This window comes from Phasianus colchicus, chromosome 1, assembly GCF_987193195.1.
Source record: "Phasianus colchicus chromosome 1, bPhaCol1.hap1.1, whole genome shotgun sequence".
In the NCBI taxonomy this organism is placed as follows: Eukaryota; Metazoa; Chordata; class Aves; order Galliformes; family Phasianidae; genus Phasianus; species Phasianus colchicus.
The window spans coordinates 82,286,790-82,304,165 of NC_143436.1; the positions used below are offsets into that span (position 1 = coordinate 82,286,790).

Consider the following 17,376-nt stretch of genomic DNA (forward strand, 5'->3'; position numbering starts at 1 on the left):
CTAGTACAGCTTTGTACATGTGGATGCTGACTTGATCAGTCCGGAGGAGGACAGTTCACAGCCATGCAGTGAAGCTGAGCAGTTTACCTGTTTGTCTGACTTCATTTTTCTTCCCGGCTTAGCCAGCAGCAGCAGTTACCTCTCTGTTAGCAGTGCTAGGATGGGAAGGGTGTAATTGCCATCTGCAGGGAGCTGTGCCAGCTGGGATGCTGGGGTTGTTGTCTTAGGCATCCTGCTGTGCTGATCCTGTGTAATCCCAAACGAGATGGTGTGCCTGAACTTTCAGCAACAAAACAGATTAGAGCTAGTGTCACCTGCCAGTGTTGGGTAGTTGAAAAGGCCACAGTACTCCAGTGAAATAAGATTTAGTGCAAGTCTGATATTTCCATTGAAAGAATTTTGTACAGCCCTACTTCCTTAGGCAGAAAAGGGCCAGGCAGTTTTCATACATCCGCGGCAGCTACAGGAGAGCAGTTTGTCCATGTCAGTCTTACCAGTTTTGCACTGAGCCCAGCATTTCTCTGTCAGTGGACACTGCAGGAAAAAATGAGCCCTTCTCATCCTTCCACTCCTCTCCTCTGTTGCCCTGTGTGGACTCCTGGACTGTTTGCACTTCTGTTTCTCTCTTTGTAGAAGAGCAGTGCTGTCTGTCGGTGCCCAAATCCAGCCAGCTAATGCTGTCATTAGTGTTGATGGCTTTTTTCAGACTGAGTTGGTGGCTCTGTCTTTGAACTGCAACCCAATCTTTCCTTTCTGGGAGGTTTCTAGGGAGCACCACGTACCTTCTGAGAAAGTAGAGGTATTCCTCAAAGGCTGCAGCTGAACTGGCAGAGAATATATTGATGAGAGATGACTTTTTCTCCTCTGTTTATAAGAAATTCAGAAGTGGCTGACACTTCAACCCTGCTGTGGTTTCTTTGCCATGCACAGAGGTGTCAGGTGGGTGATTCACAGCAGAGCATGCCCTAACCTCAAGCTGCACTCACCTGCCCATACTAGAGAGCTCCATACCAGTTTGTAGGTTCAGTCCCTAGCACAGCTTCTACAGCAGCACAGTTGGCAAAGCAAATATTGTGTGGAGTTTAGTGGTGTTGCTGAAGGCATAGGTTTTCTTCTCCAGTGTCCAAGGACCAGTTTCTCCTGGTGATGAGGAGTAACTGAATGCCCAGAAACCCTCATGCTCTGGTTGTGCTCCTTTTCCAGCACTCCAGCAGAGAGTGCTGGAGCAAGCCCTGCTCTGCTCCTCAAATGCTCCAACCACAACAGGCTAGAGAGTCACAATGCTGCATCTTCTTGCAGGTTCTGAGTCAGTGCAGCCCTTAGCAGCCTGTGCTCTGTCCCAGCCTGGGTGGGCTGTTACACAGTGCTGTGAAAAGCCCTATGTAAATGGGCTGCATCACTTTATTTCCTTCTGACCGTATGCTGTATATATTTCTCAGAAACTCCCCCACTAGCGTGATGATAAGAGGAGCATGTGTTACATGTTACATGAATTAGCTCCATCCCTTCCTCTTTCTTCATCTCTGCTCAGTAGCAGTGAAATGATAGTGGTTTCAGCCTATACTGTCTTCAGGAGTGGGAGATCAAAAAATATGTTTTATTTCAGCAAATGAAGCACACGCTCTTTGTTCTTGCACAGAGAAATCCTCTGCCAACAGTACAGATTCCAGCTGGACTGTTTGCATCAGGCACAGATGTTGCATTAGCTAGGGTTTATCTCTACCTGCACATCAGGCACAGTTTGAGGCGTGACTCAGCCAGAAGCTGACAGTCAGAGTTTCCACTTCAGATTTCCTTGGTCATCGTTGGTTCACAAGCACATGTGGTTTGGGAGCTGCTCCTTGAGAGCAGTTCCCCACCTAGGTGGATATCTCTCACGTGCACTGCTAGCTTCCCAAATAACACTGCTGCTGTTGGCACATTACCATGGTGCTTTGAACTTCTTTTCTCATGGTTGTCATTGCTTCGGGAGGGAGAGCTTTGGGTCACTTTGGGGTGGGGGGAAAAGGAATGGGAAACTTTCCCAGCATAGTGTTCAGCATCCTCTGCCTGTAGAAGGATTTCCCTTTCTTCCTACGCATTCCTCACAGCGTTTCCTTTTCATACAGGCATCACACCCTCTCTCCCTTGTCCTTTTTATTCCTGGAAGCTGGTGCTGGTTTGATTGCCCCTTCTTGTTGCCATCATCTCTGTGTGTTACTTAATTTGTCCCTCAACCGATGCACTCCATTTCTGAACTCTCATTCACCTTGTCACCTTTTGCTCATGGCTTCACTTCCAACTATGGTCGGGTTAGAGTGGCTGGACAGCAGATGGGCTGCATTAACAACATCCCACTGCCATGCCTCACCAGTGTTTCTCTCCTGGAAAAGCATTGCTGCACCCCACCACCTCCACTTGTATTTTGTTCTGTTATTTCTGCCGGTCATGCTGTCCTTCATTGGTTGTTAAATTTGCTCTGTCCTCTATGAGCCCTTTTCCTTGTCTTCTGAATGCACTGCTTTCCCACTCTGCCCTCTTCTGTACTGAGATAAAAGTCATTTTTATCCTATTGCAGTATTGATAGCTTTGCAGCTTAGCCTTAAATTCAGTGGTAGAAATGCACAATGCTCTCTTTAGAAAACCTCACATGATATCTTTTTCCACTCATGTATTTGTTGTCAAGTATTTTGTGTTTCGCCTTTTGTCCTCTTTCCTTTTTTGTGGCTATGCAGATCACATCCTGCATAGGACGACTCCAGATGAAGTTGGTGCATTTTTTTTCCCCTCCCAATTCTTGTAATATTCAGAAAGCTTATTTTTCCAGAGAGAACACCAACTGTGTGTGGTTATTTGGCCATCGTACTGTTCTGTTGTTCTCAGTATGTTTGGATGTTCATTATCATCTTGGCTCTTGCTTTTCTCCTTTTCCTGCCTTATTGAAGGCCTGTCCCAGTTTGTTGGGGCATTCTAAGAACTGAGTAACAGTACTTGATGGTCTCTGGAAGGGCCTCTGCACATTAGCATGAAGACTGTAGCCTTTGTAGCCCTTCGCTACAAGCTGACACAACTATTTTCCCTTCAAATCACATCTGAAAACACAGTTGTGGTGAAATTCCTTTTGTTATTTCTTTGCAAATTCTGAGTTTCCTTGCATGCACACTGACAGGAGCCCCTGGTCCTGCATGTTGTCTCTGTGTGGGGCTCCATCCCTCCTGGAGGTGGCTTTGCTACAAGGAGACCTAACAACAAGAAACATCAGCACCAGTGTGCAGCCCTGGGCAGTTGTGCTGGCTCTGGCAGTGCCAGTGAGCCTTGCTTTCACAGTCAGTGTTCCTGGGTCAGCCTGAGCACAGCCTGTCCCACCAGAAGAGCTGAACACAGCCAGGTGTTAGCATGCTGAAATGGTGTTGTCCCACTCAAAGCACACCTCTGCCCAGAGCAATCAGCTCTTAATAAACCCAACGAGGGCATCCTGCTCAGCGGTACGGTGGTGGGATTTGGGGCTTTCCCTGTGTGGGAAATGTCATGGCTGTTGTTACAAATGTCTGTGTTCTGGAGGTAATGCTGGTTGTTCTTTCTTTCTTTCCTTCCCTCGCCTGTCATTTGCAGATGTTAATGCAGGAGAACGAGTTCAGACCAATAGTGTAGCTACAGCATCAGCCTCCAACTCCACCTGAACCGGTACCAAGCAGCCAGCTGCACAGGAAAATCACCAGTAATTTGAGTCTTGCTCAGCAACACTGGTCACATTTGGAAAGAAAATTAAAAAGAGGAAAAAAAGCAACCAACCAACCAACCTGTTCATTTTAGTGTTCAATTTTTTATTATTATTATTGCTGTTCTTATTTAACCTTGTAAAATATCTATAAATACGAACCAGTTTCATTGTATCTCACTCTGCAGGGTGTCCGGGGCAGGGACTAGGTGGGGGGAGGAGGGAACGCGGAGCAATACAACACACCAGTGTCTCTCCCCTCAACAATCTCTTCATGTTGGAAGTTTGCTGTTGTGTACTTCAGAACCAGGACTCTTGCCTCATGCCCTCTCCCACAGCAAAAAGAAGGAAAAAAAAAAAAAAAAAAAAAAAAAAGAGAAAAAAAAAGGCAAAACAAACAAAAAAAAAGAATCCCCAAACCTCATTCTCTGCTGAAGTTCTTTTTTTTAACCTCTTTTTTTATTTTCTTTTTAAGTGAAGTTTCGGACTTTGATGTAGTGCACAGCTTGAATTTGGTCGGGAGCTTAGCAGGGGTCATTCAACAGAGCTCAGCATTCGGTGCCAGCGAATCCACGCCCCGGGCCGACCGACGGGCGACTGACAGCTGCCCTGGCTGGCATGGTAGGACATAGGCTGCCTGGGGGAGGGGGGAGGCTTACGTGTGTCTTAAGGCTTGAGCTGCTAGTGGCAGACTTTCCTTTTCACAAATCAGTGCTAGCGATGAAGAGACCTGCAGCTTCCTTCCAAGAGGAGCCCCTCGCGCGGCTCTATATAATATGATACACACACAGGCGGAGGCGAGCGGTTGTGGTTGGGGCAGCGGAGGGGATGGCGAGGGCCGGGCTGAGAGGTGCCACCGCCTGAGCGATTGTCCAGTCCCAATTGGAATAGGTTTCCCTTTCCCGAGATGTACAGGAAAAGGACACCGGGATTTATAATGTGAACTGTAACAGTCTTCTACTGGTTTATTTTGTAATATTTTTTAACTGCAGCTTTAACTCGCAGGATGCCACATTCTACGGTAGCTCTGATTTTAAATCCACGGCTAGAGTCTGTATTTAAATTTCATCTTTTTAACCTCTTTGCTTTTTTGATCTCTATTTATTGATGCGCGTTGCCACGTTGCCATTCTGTTTTTACATCGGTAGAATATTAATAAACTACACATCGGAGTGCTATCAACAGTAATTGTACCTGCTGACTTGTAGGAAAGCTGGCTACATATGAGTGTGTGTGTATATATATTATATAAATATATACATGTATACATAGAGACAACACTGTTTTTTTTTTATTTTGTCTACAATCTCGCAGCAGTCTCACTGAAGCGTGAGGCGGGTGCTTGTCGTAGCCCAGGCTCCGGGTTTCCCCCCTGTGAGGGCGAGTGGTGCATGGTCCCACCTCTGCCCCATCCCAAGCAATATCCCCGGGGAGGACAGGTGGAGGAGCCCCCCCTTGCCTTGCACTCCTTAGGAGCTGCCTCGGTGCTTACCGGCTCTGTCTGACCCGAGGGCCTGAGACAGCTGGTTGGTTTGGGGCAGCGTGTGGCCCTTTGCGTGGCCTGGGAGTGGCTCCAGCAAACCCAGTGGCTGCGGGGGCTCTGCTCATGGCCTTCCCTCCTGTGCATTTCACCTTGTTTGTGTGGGGTTTTTTGGAAACTCGTCACCGAGTCCTGCCCGATAATGGTGGGAGGGAGGAGCAAATGCCCACCCTGAAACCACTAAGCCCTTATGTTATGCCCCCCATCAGTTTGTTGTCGGGGAAAAAAGCATTTCCCGTGCCTCGCAGTGGCTGTCCCTAAATTCTGGCTGATTGTAGAGGAAGGCACGCTGCCTCTTCAGAGCTGAAGGCTTTCAAAATCCTCACACGCGTGACACAATTGAAAGGGCTGAGAGCGTCCTAAGGACGGAACGCGGCTCACACAGGTAAGTGCAGGGGCTCAGCAGTGGCCCAGCCATCCACGTAGTGCAGGAGACCCACAGAGCAGGGCAGAGTGTGGATCTGCTGCAGGACGAGAGCACTGGGCCATGGCCTGTAGGCGCCGCTGCTCAGAGGCAGATAGATGACCGAGTCTTTAAGATGTAAAACTAACGGAGAAAAAATTGCTGCTCGTTCCAGGAAATGTGGCTTTTCTTCCTTTCTTTTCTTCTTTTTCTCCTTTCATTGAAGTCTAGCGGAGGAGAGTGAAGAGCTTTGCTCCTGTTCTGTGCTGTGTCTGTGTGCACTGTGTGGGTGTTAGCCGGGGGTCAGGGCGCCCCGGGGATTTTGTTTGTTTGTTTGTTTGTTTTCAAGGATCATGGCAGGATCACCGACTCTTTTATACAGTTAGATCCAGGTCTTTGAATAACCTTTTTTTGTAAATAAGAAGAAAAAAAAAAACACACAGGAAAAAAAAAAAAAAAAAAAAAAAAGGAAACCACAAAGCTCCTCACCAAATTCAAGCTTGTACATTATTATTTTTGGTTGTTTTTAAATTTTGAGTTTTATTGTTTTGTATGTAAATATGTGGACCCAGGAACTGTTATTAATGAGCAAAAAGTTACCGTTCAGGGCAGTGATTCTGTTTAATAATCAGACAAAATGTAGACGAGCTTTTTAAAGCCATATAGTTTTAACTCTGTACAGTAGGTACCGGCCTGTATTATTGTAACAATAACTCTAGCGATGTATAGTGTATCTATATAGTTTGGAGTGCCTTCGCTTCCATGATTTTTTGAATTTTATTTCCCTTTTTTTTTTTTTTTTTTCCTCCTTTATTAACAACATCCCCCTCACAACCGCATCTCCGCTCCCCGCTTTTAATTCGGAGTGCTGTCAGGTTTCGGTGGTACCCCGATCCCGAGCGGAATGAAAGGAAACCCTCCTCGCCCCCATCTCAACCTGAGCCACGGCTTTGCTCTGGACGTCCCCGGTTCCCCCTGCCCTCCTCCCCCCTCTAGCAGTGACCGGTTTCATTCTCCACTCGCTCGCCCGCGGCAGCCCTGTGGCTGGCGGCTGAGCTCGGCTTTGCTCGTCTTCCCCCCGCCATCAATGGTGGATCCTCCGCCATCATTGATGGATCCCCCAGTGCGGTGGATGAAGGGCCCTCTGCCGTCAGCAGCGAAGGGACCCCGCCATCGTCGCTGGGCCCTGCGGGGGCTCTCGGAGCAGGGGGCTCCTCACCGCATCCCCTCCCCACAGTCACTTTTGGTTTCTTAAGATGGCAAGTTGAACATGTCTCTTGAGTTCTTGCGCCCAGCACGAAGGCCTTGTTTCTACAATTAGTCCGCTTGTGTTTACTACCTGGTTAGTGTTCCACCTGAGGTTGTCTTGAATGGGAAAACACTTCACCCTGTACCAAACCAAAGGTTGCTGTTTTGTTTCGGAGCATCTTGCGTTCATTCCGGTGAAGCAGAGGCTGCACTTTTTCTGGTGACACAAAGGTCAGTGGCGTCACGTTGCTTCTGATGGTCCGCTCAGAGCTGTTACTCTCTTCCCTCCGTCTGGGGCTCGGTTTTGACAGTGTATGGTCTCCATCTGTCCTCTTGTCAACTCCACAACGCGTAGGTCTCTGAGATGGAGCCGATGGTGATCGGGGTCCCCTCTGGGCACCCAAGTAAGACACTGCTGTTCTTAATGCTAATTAACTTACCTACCTTACTAGGGAAAAAAAAAAAAAAAAATCGCAAAAGAAAATTGGCTAATCACACAATTAATCTCCCATTATTTTTAAGCAAAGCTTTGCTTCCAGCAGTGGCAGGTGCCTGTGACGTGCCACTGCTGAGCACATCCAAGCCCCCGGCTCGTTGGTCCCCTCTCCGAAAAGCAGACAGCCTTGGACGGACGGACAGCGGCGCCAGCAGCGCACAGAGCCTCTGCTCTGGGTCTGCCTTTCTGAGGTGGGGAGAGGTGCCTGGGTCCCAGGTTCTTCCCACAGGGCTCTTAGTCAGTTTTGTTCCTAGTTCGTTTCGTTTTGCAGCCCTGCAATAACAGCAAAACGACCAGAAAGGAAAACAGTACCTAAGGGGTTAGCTTGAGAAAAGTAGCTTCCTTGTGTTGGTCTTTCTCAATTTATTTTTAATATATATATATATATATATAAATATATATATATATATAAAATATATTTATATATATATAATTTGCTTGCCTGTAAAATTTGCGTTCATTAATGTGTTGCTGATGGATCACTTGGGCCTGTACACACCGATTAGTGTGACCACTTCCATCTTAAAAACAAATCTAAAATATATATATATATATTAAGGACTGTGGGTTGTATACAAACTATTGCATACACTTGTGCAAATCTGTCTTGATTTAAAGGAAAAGCAAAACCTGTATAACATTATTACTACTTGAATGCCTCTGTGACTGATTTTTTTTTTTTTTTTTTTTTTTCATTTTAAATATAAACTTTTTTTGTGGAAAGTATGCTTAATGTTTTATTATTTCCCCCGCCCCATTCCCCTTGTAAATACGTTTTGTTCTGTGTGACTCGGTTCGGAAATAGTTAACTGGTACTGTAATTTGCATTAAATAAAAAGTAGGTTAGCCTGGAAATGAAATTGAAAATTCCCAAGTGTGTGGTCTTTATTTCAAAGTCTTGCCCCCTTCCTTCCTCCTCCTCTCCTCCTTCTCTGCCCCTTGTTCCTCACCCCCGCACCTTTTTCCACTCCGCGAGAATAGGTGGACATGAATCTTTGTAATAATAATAAAAATAAAAATAGAAAAAAAAAAAAATCATGAGAAATAAGCATGTTTTCTTAAATGAGCTGTGTTACTCCATGATACTTTTCCAAGAGGTGCCAGCTTGTCTCTGATGCCGTTTGATTTGATGGAGAGAGGAACCCTGGGACATGATATCTCAAATTGAAACCAAGCGATCTTCCTTTACTGTCCACCTATAGATACAAACTTAAGAACCTGTGTAAACTGCTGGCTTTGAATACTGCACTCATCGTTTCTTTTTTTCTTTTTCCTCATTTGGTCCCATTAGTAACGTTATTTGGTGGTGATTTGTAAAGTTTGTCAAGACCACGTCCAGTGGACCGTTCCTCCAGCAAATCAGCACGTAGCTATCTCTGAGTTGGGTTTCCGGTACTGGATAATGTGTGTATTAAACATGACATGTCTATTAGCGCAAAAGAAAAATAAATAATAATAATAAAAAAAAAATGAATAAAAATTCCTTTTTTTGGGCTGGCTGACCTGGCCGAATCCATTCTGTCGCTATCCTAAAGGCTAGATGCAAGGTCATGTGACTGCTGCTTCAATAAAAACAAATTTATATTGCACGGTGGCTCCTCTGGCTTTGTTCGGGGGGTGTGAGTGGGTGACAGCTCTGCAGCTCGAGGTGCTCCCGATAGGAGGGCTGGCACAGAGCTCCTTGGAGCGGGTGGCAGCCACCCCAGGTCTCCAGCTGGGCTCTGCTGCTGCTGCTCTCTGGTCTGCTCTGCGCTCCAGGCTCCCCGGGTGGTAGAGGATGGGGATGGGACCAAAGCACCATCCACTGTTGGCTGCAGGGACTGGGGATGCTCTGCTCTAGCAGTTCTGGAAGCAGCCAGTTGTACCACTGTGAAGTCACTCATTGAACTGTTTGGTGAGTTCTTATTGATTTGAATTTTGCCCTTCGTCACAATCCTCGGAAATCGGGGGTAATTACCCTTGAGCACTTTCCTTTTTAAACGCGTGCACTGATGCCTTGTGTTTTCTCTGAGTACCTCACTGCAAATGCCCTTCGATCAGGACCCTGTTTTAATTTGAAACCATTACCCCTTGTCCTGTCACCACAGACCCTGCTAAAGACTCTGTCCCCTTTATCCTTCTCATAGCCCTCCTTTAGATGCTGAAAGGCTGCTCTCAGGTTTGCCCAGAGCCTTCTCTTCTCCAGGCTGAGCAGCCCCAGCTCTCTCAGCCTGTCCTCGTAGGAGAGGTGTTCCATCCCTTGGATCGTTTTTGTAGTCAGTCCTCTTGGACATTCTCCAACAGGTCCACACCTGTTATTTTTGTGACCCTCCTCTGGACACACTCCAGCAGGTCTGTGTATTTCCTGCACTGAGGACTCCTCATGCAATATTCCAGGTGAGGTCTCAGCAGCACAGAGCAGAGAGGCAGGATCACCTCCCTCAAACTGCTGGCCACGCTTCTTTTAATGCAGCCCAGGACATGGTTGGCCTTCTGGGCTGCAAGGGCACATTGCTGGCTCGTGTCCAGCTCCCCATCCACCAGTACCTCCAATTCCCTTTTAGCAGGGCTGTGTTACATCCTTACATCCCCCAGCTTGTTCTGGTAAGCGTTGCCTCAACCCAGGTGCAAGACTTTGCACTTAGCTTTGTTGAACCTCATGAGTTTCTCCTGGGCCCACTGCTCATCTAGATCTCTCTGGATGGCATTCACTTAACAGTAAGCTGTGCTCAAGTCTACTCACTTGTTGACCGTGACACCTTCAGATTCTTGTCAGCGCTCAACCCATCACAAAGCAGCACTGAGCTGTGTGTATTACAACAGTCTGTGCCATCAGTGTGCTTGTGCCAACCAACCTTCAGCCACCTCAGGTATAAGTACAGGTGGTGCCAGGGCTGCTGATGGTGGTTTTCACCTGCGGGGCACAATCCCATTCTGCACACCCACATACATTCATGACCTCCAAGCCAATGCCAGCTCCCTGGGACAAGGAAGGGGGGGGACAAACCTCATCTTCCCTCGCCTGCAGTGTGCCTGCCCTCTCCCTTCAGTAACCTGGCTTTGTAGTCAGGCCCTTTGCCAGGCGAGAGTGGAGTATAACAGATTGTTTGAAGATGTTTTCTGTATTGACCTGAGCTGTACCATTAATGTTCCGTGTTCTTGTTGCTGTTCACAATCTTGGAACATGCAGTGGGCTCCCAGCTGGGTAGTGTTTGGATTGAGCCCTTTCCCCTTTCTAAGAGGGCTGGGATTAGGCTGGGTTGTCAATGGCAGCTGGCTCTGCAAGAAATGACAGATTTGGGACCTTTCCAGGGATGAGAAATAGTTTGTATTTGGCCAGGTAGGAGAATGATGTGGGCTGGCGGGTTCAGTTTGTGGGGGACCAACATGGTGTTTGCAAAAAGCTTTGACTACAGATGCTGGCTATTGCTGACTCATAGAGAGGAAGAAAAAAAAAAAGAAGATTTCATTCTTAGGATCAGTCCTGCAGCAGCTCAGGGAGTGAGAAGCAAATGCAGCTTCGTAATGCTGATGAGAGCAGCTGCTTCTCAAATGCTGAAGAGGTGAAACAGTGAACAAGCAGATGCTGCCGAGTGGGTGTATGGGAGGGCAGCAGGGTGGGTGCTTGTCCTTTAGGAGTTACATAGGAGCATGGCTCCGTGTTGCTGCATCTGTATTCAGAGCACTGGCATTGCTCATGCTCACTGCCAGCATTGTCACCAGGAGCAACAGCACCAGGTCCGTGCTGCGCAGCTGCCATTGCTCAGCACAGTTTGCAGCACTGCACACTGCTGGCCTCTCTCCAAGGAAGGGGATGGACGGCCCTGTGCCCAGCGCTGACCTGAGGGTATCAGGATGGCCATGCAGAGGGGGCTGCTGAGGAGAGTGGAAGGGCTCTCTGAGCCCTACACAAAGGATGGGGCTCTAGTATGTGGAGATGGGCTGAAAGGAGTGGACTGGACCAGGCTGCGGGAGGTGGAGAAAAGGGAGAGGGAATGATGCTGTTGAAGCAGGAGCCAAAGCAGCCTCTCTTCCCCAGGTTGTGGCAGGAGCACTTCCACGAGGTGGCTGAGTCAGTAATAGCCACGTCTGAGCCCTGCAAAGCCTTCAGTGTGCGAGGACTGTACCTGTGGTTTTATGACCCTGCAGCTGTGCAAGGGCTGAGCTGAGCCCAGCAAAGCAGCAGGCAGAGCCCAAGCATCCATGTGAGATCAGAACAGAGTGCTGCTCAGAGAGCAGGAGTACAGCTGCTGTGTGATGGCTGTGCTGCTCTTAAGAGAGGTGGGAGAAACGGAGAACTGTGGGTTTGTTATCAGTTAGCATCTGGGGAAAGGTGTGCTGCCTTCATGTTGTCCTATCAACAGGCCTTTCTGCTGCTTGGAACTGCAGAAAGGATTTTCTCACCCCACACTGCAAGAGCTGAGGCCGCAGGGAAGACCTGAGACCATCTGCCTTCATTCTATCACTCCAAAGAGACCAATTTCCAGCCACTCTCACTGCCCCTGTGGAGCCTGTGTTCTGTGATCCCTCCAGGCCCCATTGGGACACAGAAGAGCTGTGTGGCACTGCCAGGCTCCTCCCAGGAGCTGCTGGAGGCAGTGCAGGGCAAATGCCATCATCCAGGTGCCTGGCACTGTACTGGTGCAGCCCTGGAGGCATCTGCTGTGTTTGTTTCAGATACAGCTCCTCCCCAGGGCGGTTCTGGTTCCTGCGAGGAGGGAATGGTGCGTTCTTGAGCTATTGATTTATGAGCTCAATTCCCTCTCACTGTGCTCATTTTTTTCCTCAAAGCACATTCTGTAACCCCTCGTGTGATGACTGAAAGCAGTTTCTGGAGCAGTTTCCCACAGAAACCTTGCCGTGGCATTCAGTATCCATGCAATGCGATGTCATGTGGAGAAGAGGGCTTTTCCCCTGATAGCGCCCCTTAGATCACACCAAAAGCCATGGCACGTTTAGCTCAGCCTGCACACAGCACCCACATCCCCTGCTCCTGGCTGCCGTGCTGCACTGCATCCCTGGGGAAGGCAGGGACGCTGCTCCCTGCATCCATTCCCACACCTGTTAGAATGCTTCTTGTCTTTGTAACCACGACAAATTGTACAACATGCCACACAGAGGATGTTTATTTCCAGGTGCAATCTCAGAAATACAGTAAATGCTTCGTTGGCTTCCTGTTCTCCTGTTGAGCTGCATCAAGTTTTCCATGTCTCTCTTATTACACTGGATCTTGTGATTCGTGTTGTCCCCTCTTTCAACCAGGCTAAATTTGTCCAAGGTGGCCTGAGGCAAAGGAGCCAATGCCCCACACAGCCGCTCCTCCCACACTCTGTGATTTTGTTTTCTGTTTCTACATTTGTTACCTTTGTTTCCAGTGCTTAGCAGAATTTTCCCCAATCCCTAAACCCTGACACACTTATCCTCACTGCACCCTCACCAAAACCCATCACCCATCCTTGACTCCTGCCAGACTTTACAGCATTACAGAGGCTGTGAGCCCTGCCTTCTTGCCTGGTGCTCCTGGTCCAGGGTCTCTCTTCTATCTGCCACTCGCCCCCTTCAGTCCACAGAATGGAAAAATGATGCAAAATGTTTCCAGAAATGCCTCGGTGGACCTGGATTTTTGAACAACTGTTGGTTTTGAAGGAAAGGAGCAATGCTCACAATTAGCTGGAGCTGGACCATGCCTGTAGCTCTACAGCCCCAGCACAAAGCGCAGGCAATCAGGTACAAAGAATGCTGGAAGTACACAGATATCAGCCCAATGCACTGGCATTGCTAAGATATAACTAGAGGAACGGTGAGTAAGCAAACATTTGAGGTGTTTGGTCAAAGCTGTGCCTGAGTTTGATGCTGGGATTGCTATAAACGTACCTTTGAGATGCTAAACCCAGAGACCTGGGGAGTTTTGACAGGTGAGTGCTGGAGAGCTGACAGCTCCCTGCTCCGATGCACTGCATGTGCCTTTGGCCCGCTGGCTGCTGGCATCCTGAGCCTGAGCACCTCCTGCCTGCACACCAGAATGTGCCAGCATTCTTCCTGCTTCATCCCCAGAGGTGAAGGGCAGAGTGACTAATGCTGTTCTAAGAAATAAGGTACTATCCCGAAATGGTCTCCATCAGGATGAGAAAAAGCACAAAGAGGCCCAGCTCTGGTTGTTAGTGACAGAGGCTGCCTGGCTGGCAGAAGCCACTCTGCTGAGGCCAAGGGCACCTTTCGTAAGTGCATGACATGAAAAGGTGGTGTAAGGTCTGGCATCATTAGTAGCTCATCAAAGGGGGGTTGCATTCAACTACAATGCCAATTAGTGGTGCTGTTGATACAGCAGTCTGCTCGCTGCTTTACTCTGTTAAGATAAGCAGTGGGATGTGCTTGAGAAAAGCTGTGTGTAGGGGCTCATCTCAGTACATCCCACTGCTGGAATATTTTGTCATTCATTGTTATTGATACAAGGAAGCACCATCAAAAGCTCAGGTGCAGATCACTGTTGGCCTGTACCAGGAATACAAAAAAGAATATCTAAAGTGGTCTCTCACTCAAGCTTCTCTAATAATTAGAAGAGAAAAATTAGACAATGAGGTTCAGTGGTAGATGGGTAAAGGGGTTGGACTAGGAGTGTCACACTGTTGTTTGGTTCCAGAACAGCATAGCTGGTGAGCAGCTGAAGGGACAAATAATGAATTTTGCATTCTAGACGCCTTGGAAAAAGTAACTGTAATGTGCTTCTATCTCTTTCCCTATTCTCTGAGCTCGGGTCAATGAGGGGAAGGGAAACTCACTGTGTTCATGTATCTAGGAGGCCGTGCCATCCTTGTCTGGTCCATCAGCAGGGCTCACTGCTGGCTCCTGTGGGCTCTCTTCGTGCAGAGGTGCAACTGGGGCAGAGTGAGAGCTGTCAGCCACACTCTGTCCATTGGCTGTCCTGCCCACAGCAGTGCTGGCTGTCTCAACAGGAGGAGCTCCCCTGATCTTGCTGGCAGACATCTCCTGGTGTAGTGCTGGATCAGCCAATAACTCTTCCACGCTCCCGTGGATGATCTGATGAGCAGCATAGATGTGTTTTCTTTGGGACTGCCTCACTGCAAAGGAAAAGAGGTAAGAAAGGCTTTTATTTGGGAACATGCAGCACAGGGGTTCTCTGTGGGGGAGCTGGAAGGGGCAGCTCATAGACTTTCTGGAGCTCTGGAAAAACCAATCTCAGGAAAAACATCACACCCCAATAACTTTGGTGAAAGCGTTCTACTGCCACCTCATAGCAGCACCCAGCTGCTTCCATTTCACTTGGAAGATGAGCTCCCCCTGCCAGCGGAAAGCACGGCCCACGTCATCCTCTCCAGCTTAGGGCACAACTGCACATGTCAGTGGCCTTTAAATTAGCTTTTCCTTCAGTGTCTGTTAATCGTAGCAGGTTTCTAGAAGAGCAGACATGAAACCTTCTCTTTATGTTATGATTATGCCTATACTGAGAAAGAGTTCGAAGAAAGACCTGGAGACACTACAGATTCATTAAGCCACCCATCTTATCATCTCCCTTTTGCTCCTGTAGAATTGTTCTTTACTGAGTTACATGGTTTTCAAGCAATCTCGTTTGTACATATTTCCAGCCCACCTCTTGGGAAGTAATTAGCCAAGCTAAATCACTGACCCTACAGTTCATCTCTCTCTTTGCTATTCTTTGTTCTCTCTGTCTCTAGACTTACGATGCTGATAAACAATCACAGGGAATGAAATACTTTGTGCTTGTAGGAGGGCGAGGGAATGTTCCAGCAGTGAGAGGTGACTGCCATCATGTTGCTTCCCTGCAGAAGCCCAAGATTTCTTGTTTTGGTCTGTTGCCATTCAGACAGCCCTCATTGCTCAGCATTACTAACCCGGCCTGTTCATGTTTATCCATATTCCAGGTCCATGTTGCTGACAGCCTGGGTTTGATAAGCAAAACCTCACCAGCCAGCTCTCAATTCCCAGGAGTGCTTCCTGTGTCCAAGGCACTCTGGCTTCAGTTGCACATGCATGAATTGCATGTACTATATTGGGAATACTCTCCTGGTGTCACTGCAGTCCCTTCCTCCATCTACAAGGAGGGTTCAAAACTGCTGGCTGAGTTTTCTCCTTTTCAAAGCATTTTTTTTCACATGAGAACAGTGATCTTCATTGAGGGACGGTTCAGAAGTGATGTGCAGAGGTGTCCCAGGATGAGCCAGGTCTGGATAATTCCTGCTTTTATGCATAGGAAAGGGAGCAAGGAGAGGAGAAGAGTCTACTTAATGGCAAAACAGAGATGCTTAAGGGAAAGCTGAAGGAAAGGCACAGTGTGAACTTGGGAGCGCTCAGATCTTTGTTATACAAATAGACTCGCTCCTCTGGCAGGCCACACAACTGTGCTGTCAGATTGCTCCCTGATAGTTCCAAGGAATGTGTGTGCTCAGGAACGGGCCGGGTCAATAAAACACGGTTTCATAATGAATAAGCTGGATCACAATGGGAAAAACTTTAAAAGCTTCCACAGAAATGCAATATACCGATGTGCTCATGAGATCTAACACGGCTCTTTGATAATATTTCCTTTGGATTCACAAGGAATAGTCACCGATTTCTGCTTCCCTGAAGGTCTCACTGTGAAGGAAGTCTACGACAGAGCCTATTCATTAAAGCACACATTTGGTATTCAATCTCTTGTGAATGCTTCTGTCACAAGAACACTGTGCCAAACTTGGCCTGACTACGTTTGAAGGAGCTCTTGTACTCTATCACCTGTTGCTCTAGCTCTTCTTCCTGCCTCCATTTTTGCTGGGTCTATACCATCCTTCCAGACAGTTCGACTGTATCTGAGACAGTGGATCCTTCAATGATTTTTTTTTCTTAAGTTCTGCTTCTTGGGAGCACTTCTGAGATGCTTCACCCATTAGCTACTGTTGCATTTAAGCACAGTCTGTATTTTCCTTATTGATGGTACCTTGGTATACCCAGAATCCTAAGCCATGTTCAGGTCTTCTCTTCATGTTCTCCTTTCTGGCACAGGCTAATCTGTGTGTACTATTACCTATGCTGCAGGCTTCATTGACTACAGTTACAACATCCTGCTTTGGAACGAGTGCAGAAGCAAGGCTAAGGAGAAGGGAACTGATTTAAGCTTACACAGAACTGTCAGCTGCTGAACAGATGCTGCGGCTGTGACAAATACACAATCCAAGAATAAAGAGGTTTGCACAATTCCTAGATCATCAAGCATATTTGGAAGGTTTGTATTTTCATTAAAAAAAATAGAATAAAGTAAAAGCGCCTTTGTTTTCAAGGCAGAGAAGTATAATGAGGCAAGGACCACTTCAGACTCAGCAGTGATGCAAGTGCTCTTTGTAAGTTATATCCTCTTTATATGGATAACTGGGTTAGTCACAGTCTTCTGAGCTTGCTAGTCAGTGGTAAACTCTGAGTTAAAAACAACATTTATTTATGACCATCAAGGTAATGCATGGGTTTCTGGTGTCCTCCCTCTGTATTTTGAGATACACTCTTCCATTTTGACTAAACAGAAATACCTTTTAACACAGCAAGATTATCTCCCTAAGGCATGGTGCCACTACAGTCAACCTTAAAACCTTATTTGTGGTTTTAGTTTTTAACTGATTGTGAATAAAAACCATTGGAAAGGATATAATATTCCTTTCAGATATGGCCCATGTTTAAGTAATCTGCTTGTTAAAAGACTTCTACAGATTTTGCAAATTGCCACGTAACAGACAACTCACAACCATGCTGCCTAAAGATTTTTTTTCTGTTTGTTTCTGGATGTACAGTGTTTTTTCTTTTTTCCACTTCCACAGTTATATGTTGCAGTCACGCCAAATTGCATCAGATCTAATTCAGGCCATCAAGATCAGGAGAAATTGGTGAAAAAGGACCAGAGGGCTCAACTTTCTACCTGCACAGTGCAGAAGAGGCATCTCAGAGAACTGAGACATCGCCCGGCACTGCATTTTTTTTCCTGTTGGTGAGCAAGTGTGAGGATGGTGAAG

The 17,376-nt window shown here is 47.3% G+C and overlaps 2 protein-coding genes across 6 annotated transcripts in view; one reads left to right on the top strand and one right to left on the bottom strand.

The window, feature by feature from the left end:
• The window catches only part of GSK3B (glycogen synthase kinase 3 beta), a 143,923-nt gene extending 134,950 nt beyond the window's left edge, over nucleotides 1-8,973 (top strand). For all 3 annotated transcript variants that reach the window (XM_090150235.1, XM_031613116.2, XM_090150232.1), the window contains one exon: nucleotides 3,592-8,973. In XM_090150235.1, the coding sequence (XP_090006361.1) occupies nucleotides 3,592-3,659 (68 nt within the window). In that variant the 3' untranslated portion in view covers nucleotides 3,660-8,973. The remainder of the gene's footprint in view (nucleotides 1-3,591) is intronic.
• Nucleotides 8,974-12,175: 3,202 nt separating this feature from the next.
• CFAP91 (cilia and flagella associated protein 91) overlaps nucleotides 12,176-17,376 on the bottom strand; it is a 31,776-nt gene continuing 26,575 nt past the window's right edge. For 2 of the 3 annotated variants that reach the window (XM_031613070.2, XM_090150240.1), the window contains one exon: nucleotides 12,176-14,442. In XM_031613070.2, coding sequence (XP_031468930.2) covers nucleotides 14,156-14,442 — 287 coding nt within the window. In that variant the 3' untranslated portion in view covers nucleotides 12,176-14,155. The remainder of the gene's footprint in view (nucleotides 14,443-17,376) is intronic. The other variant, XM_031613071.2, reaches the window with a different exon arrangement.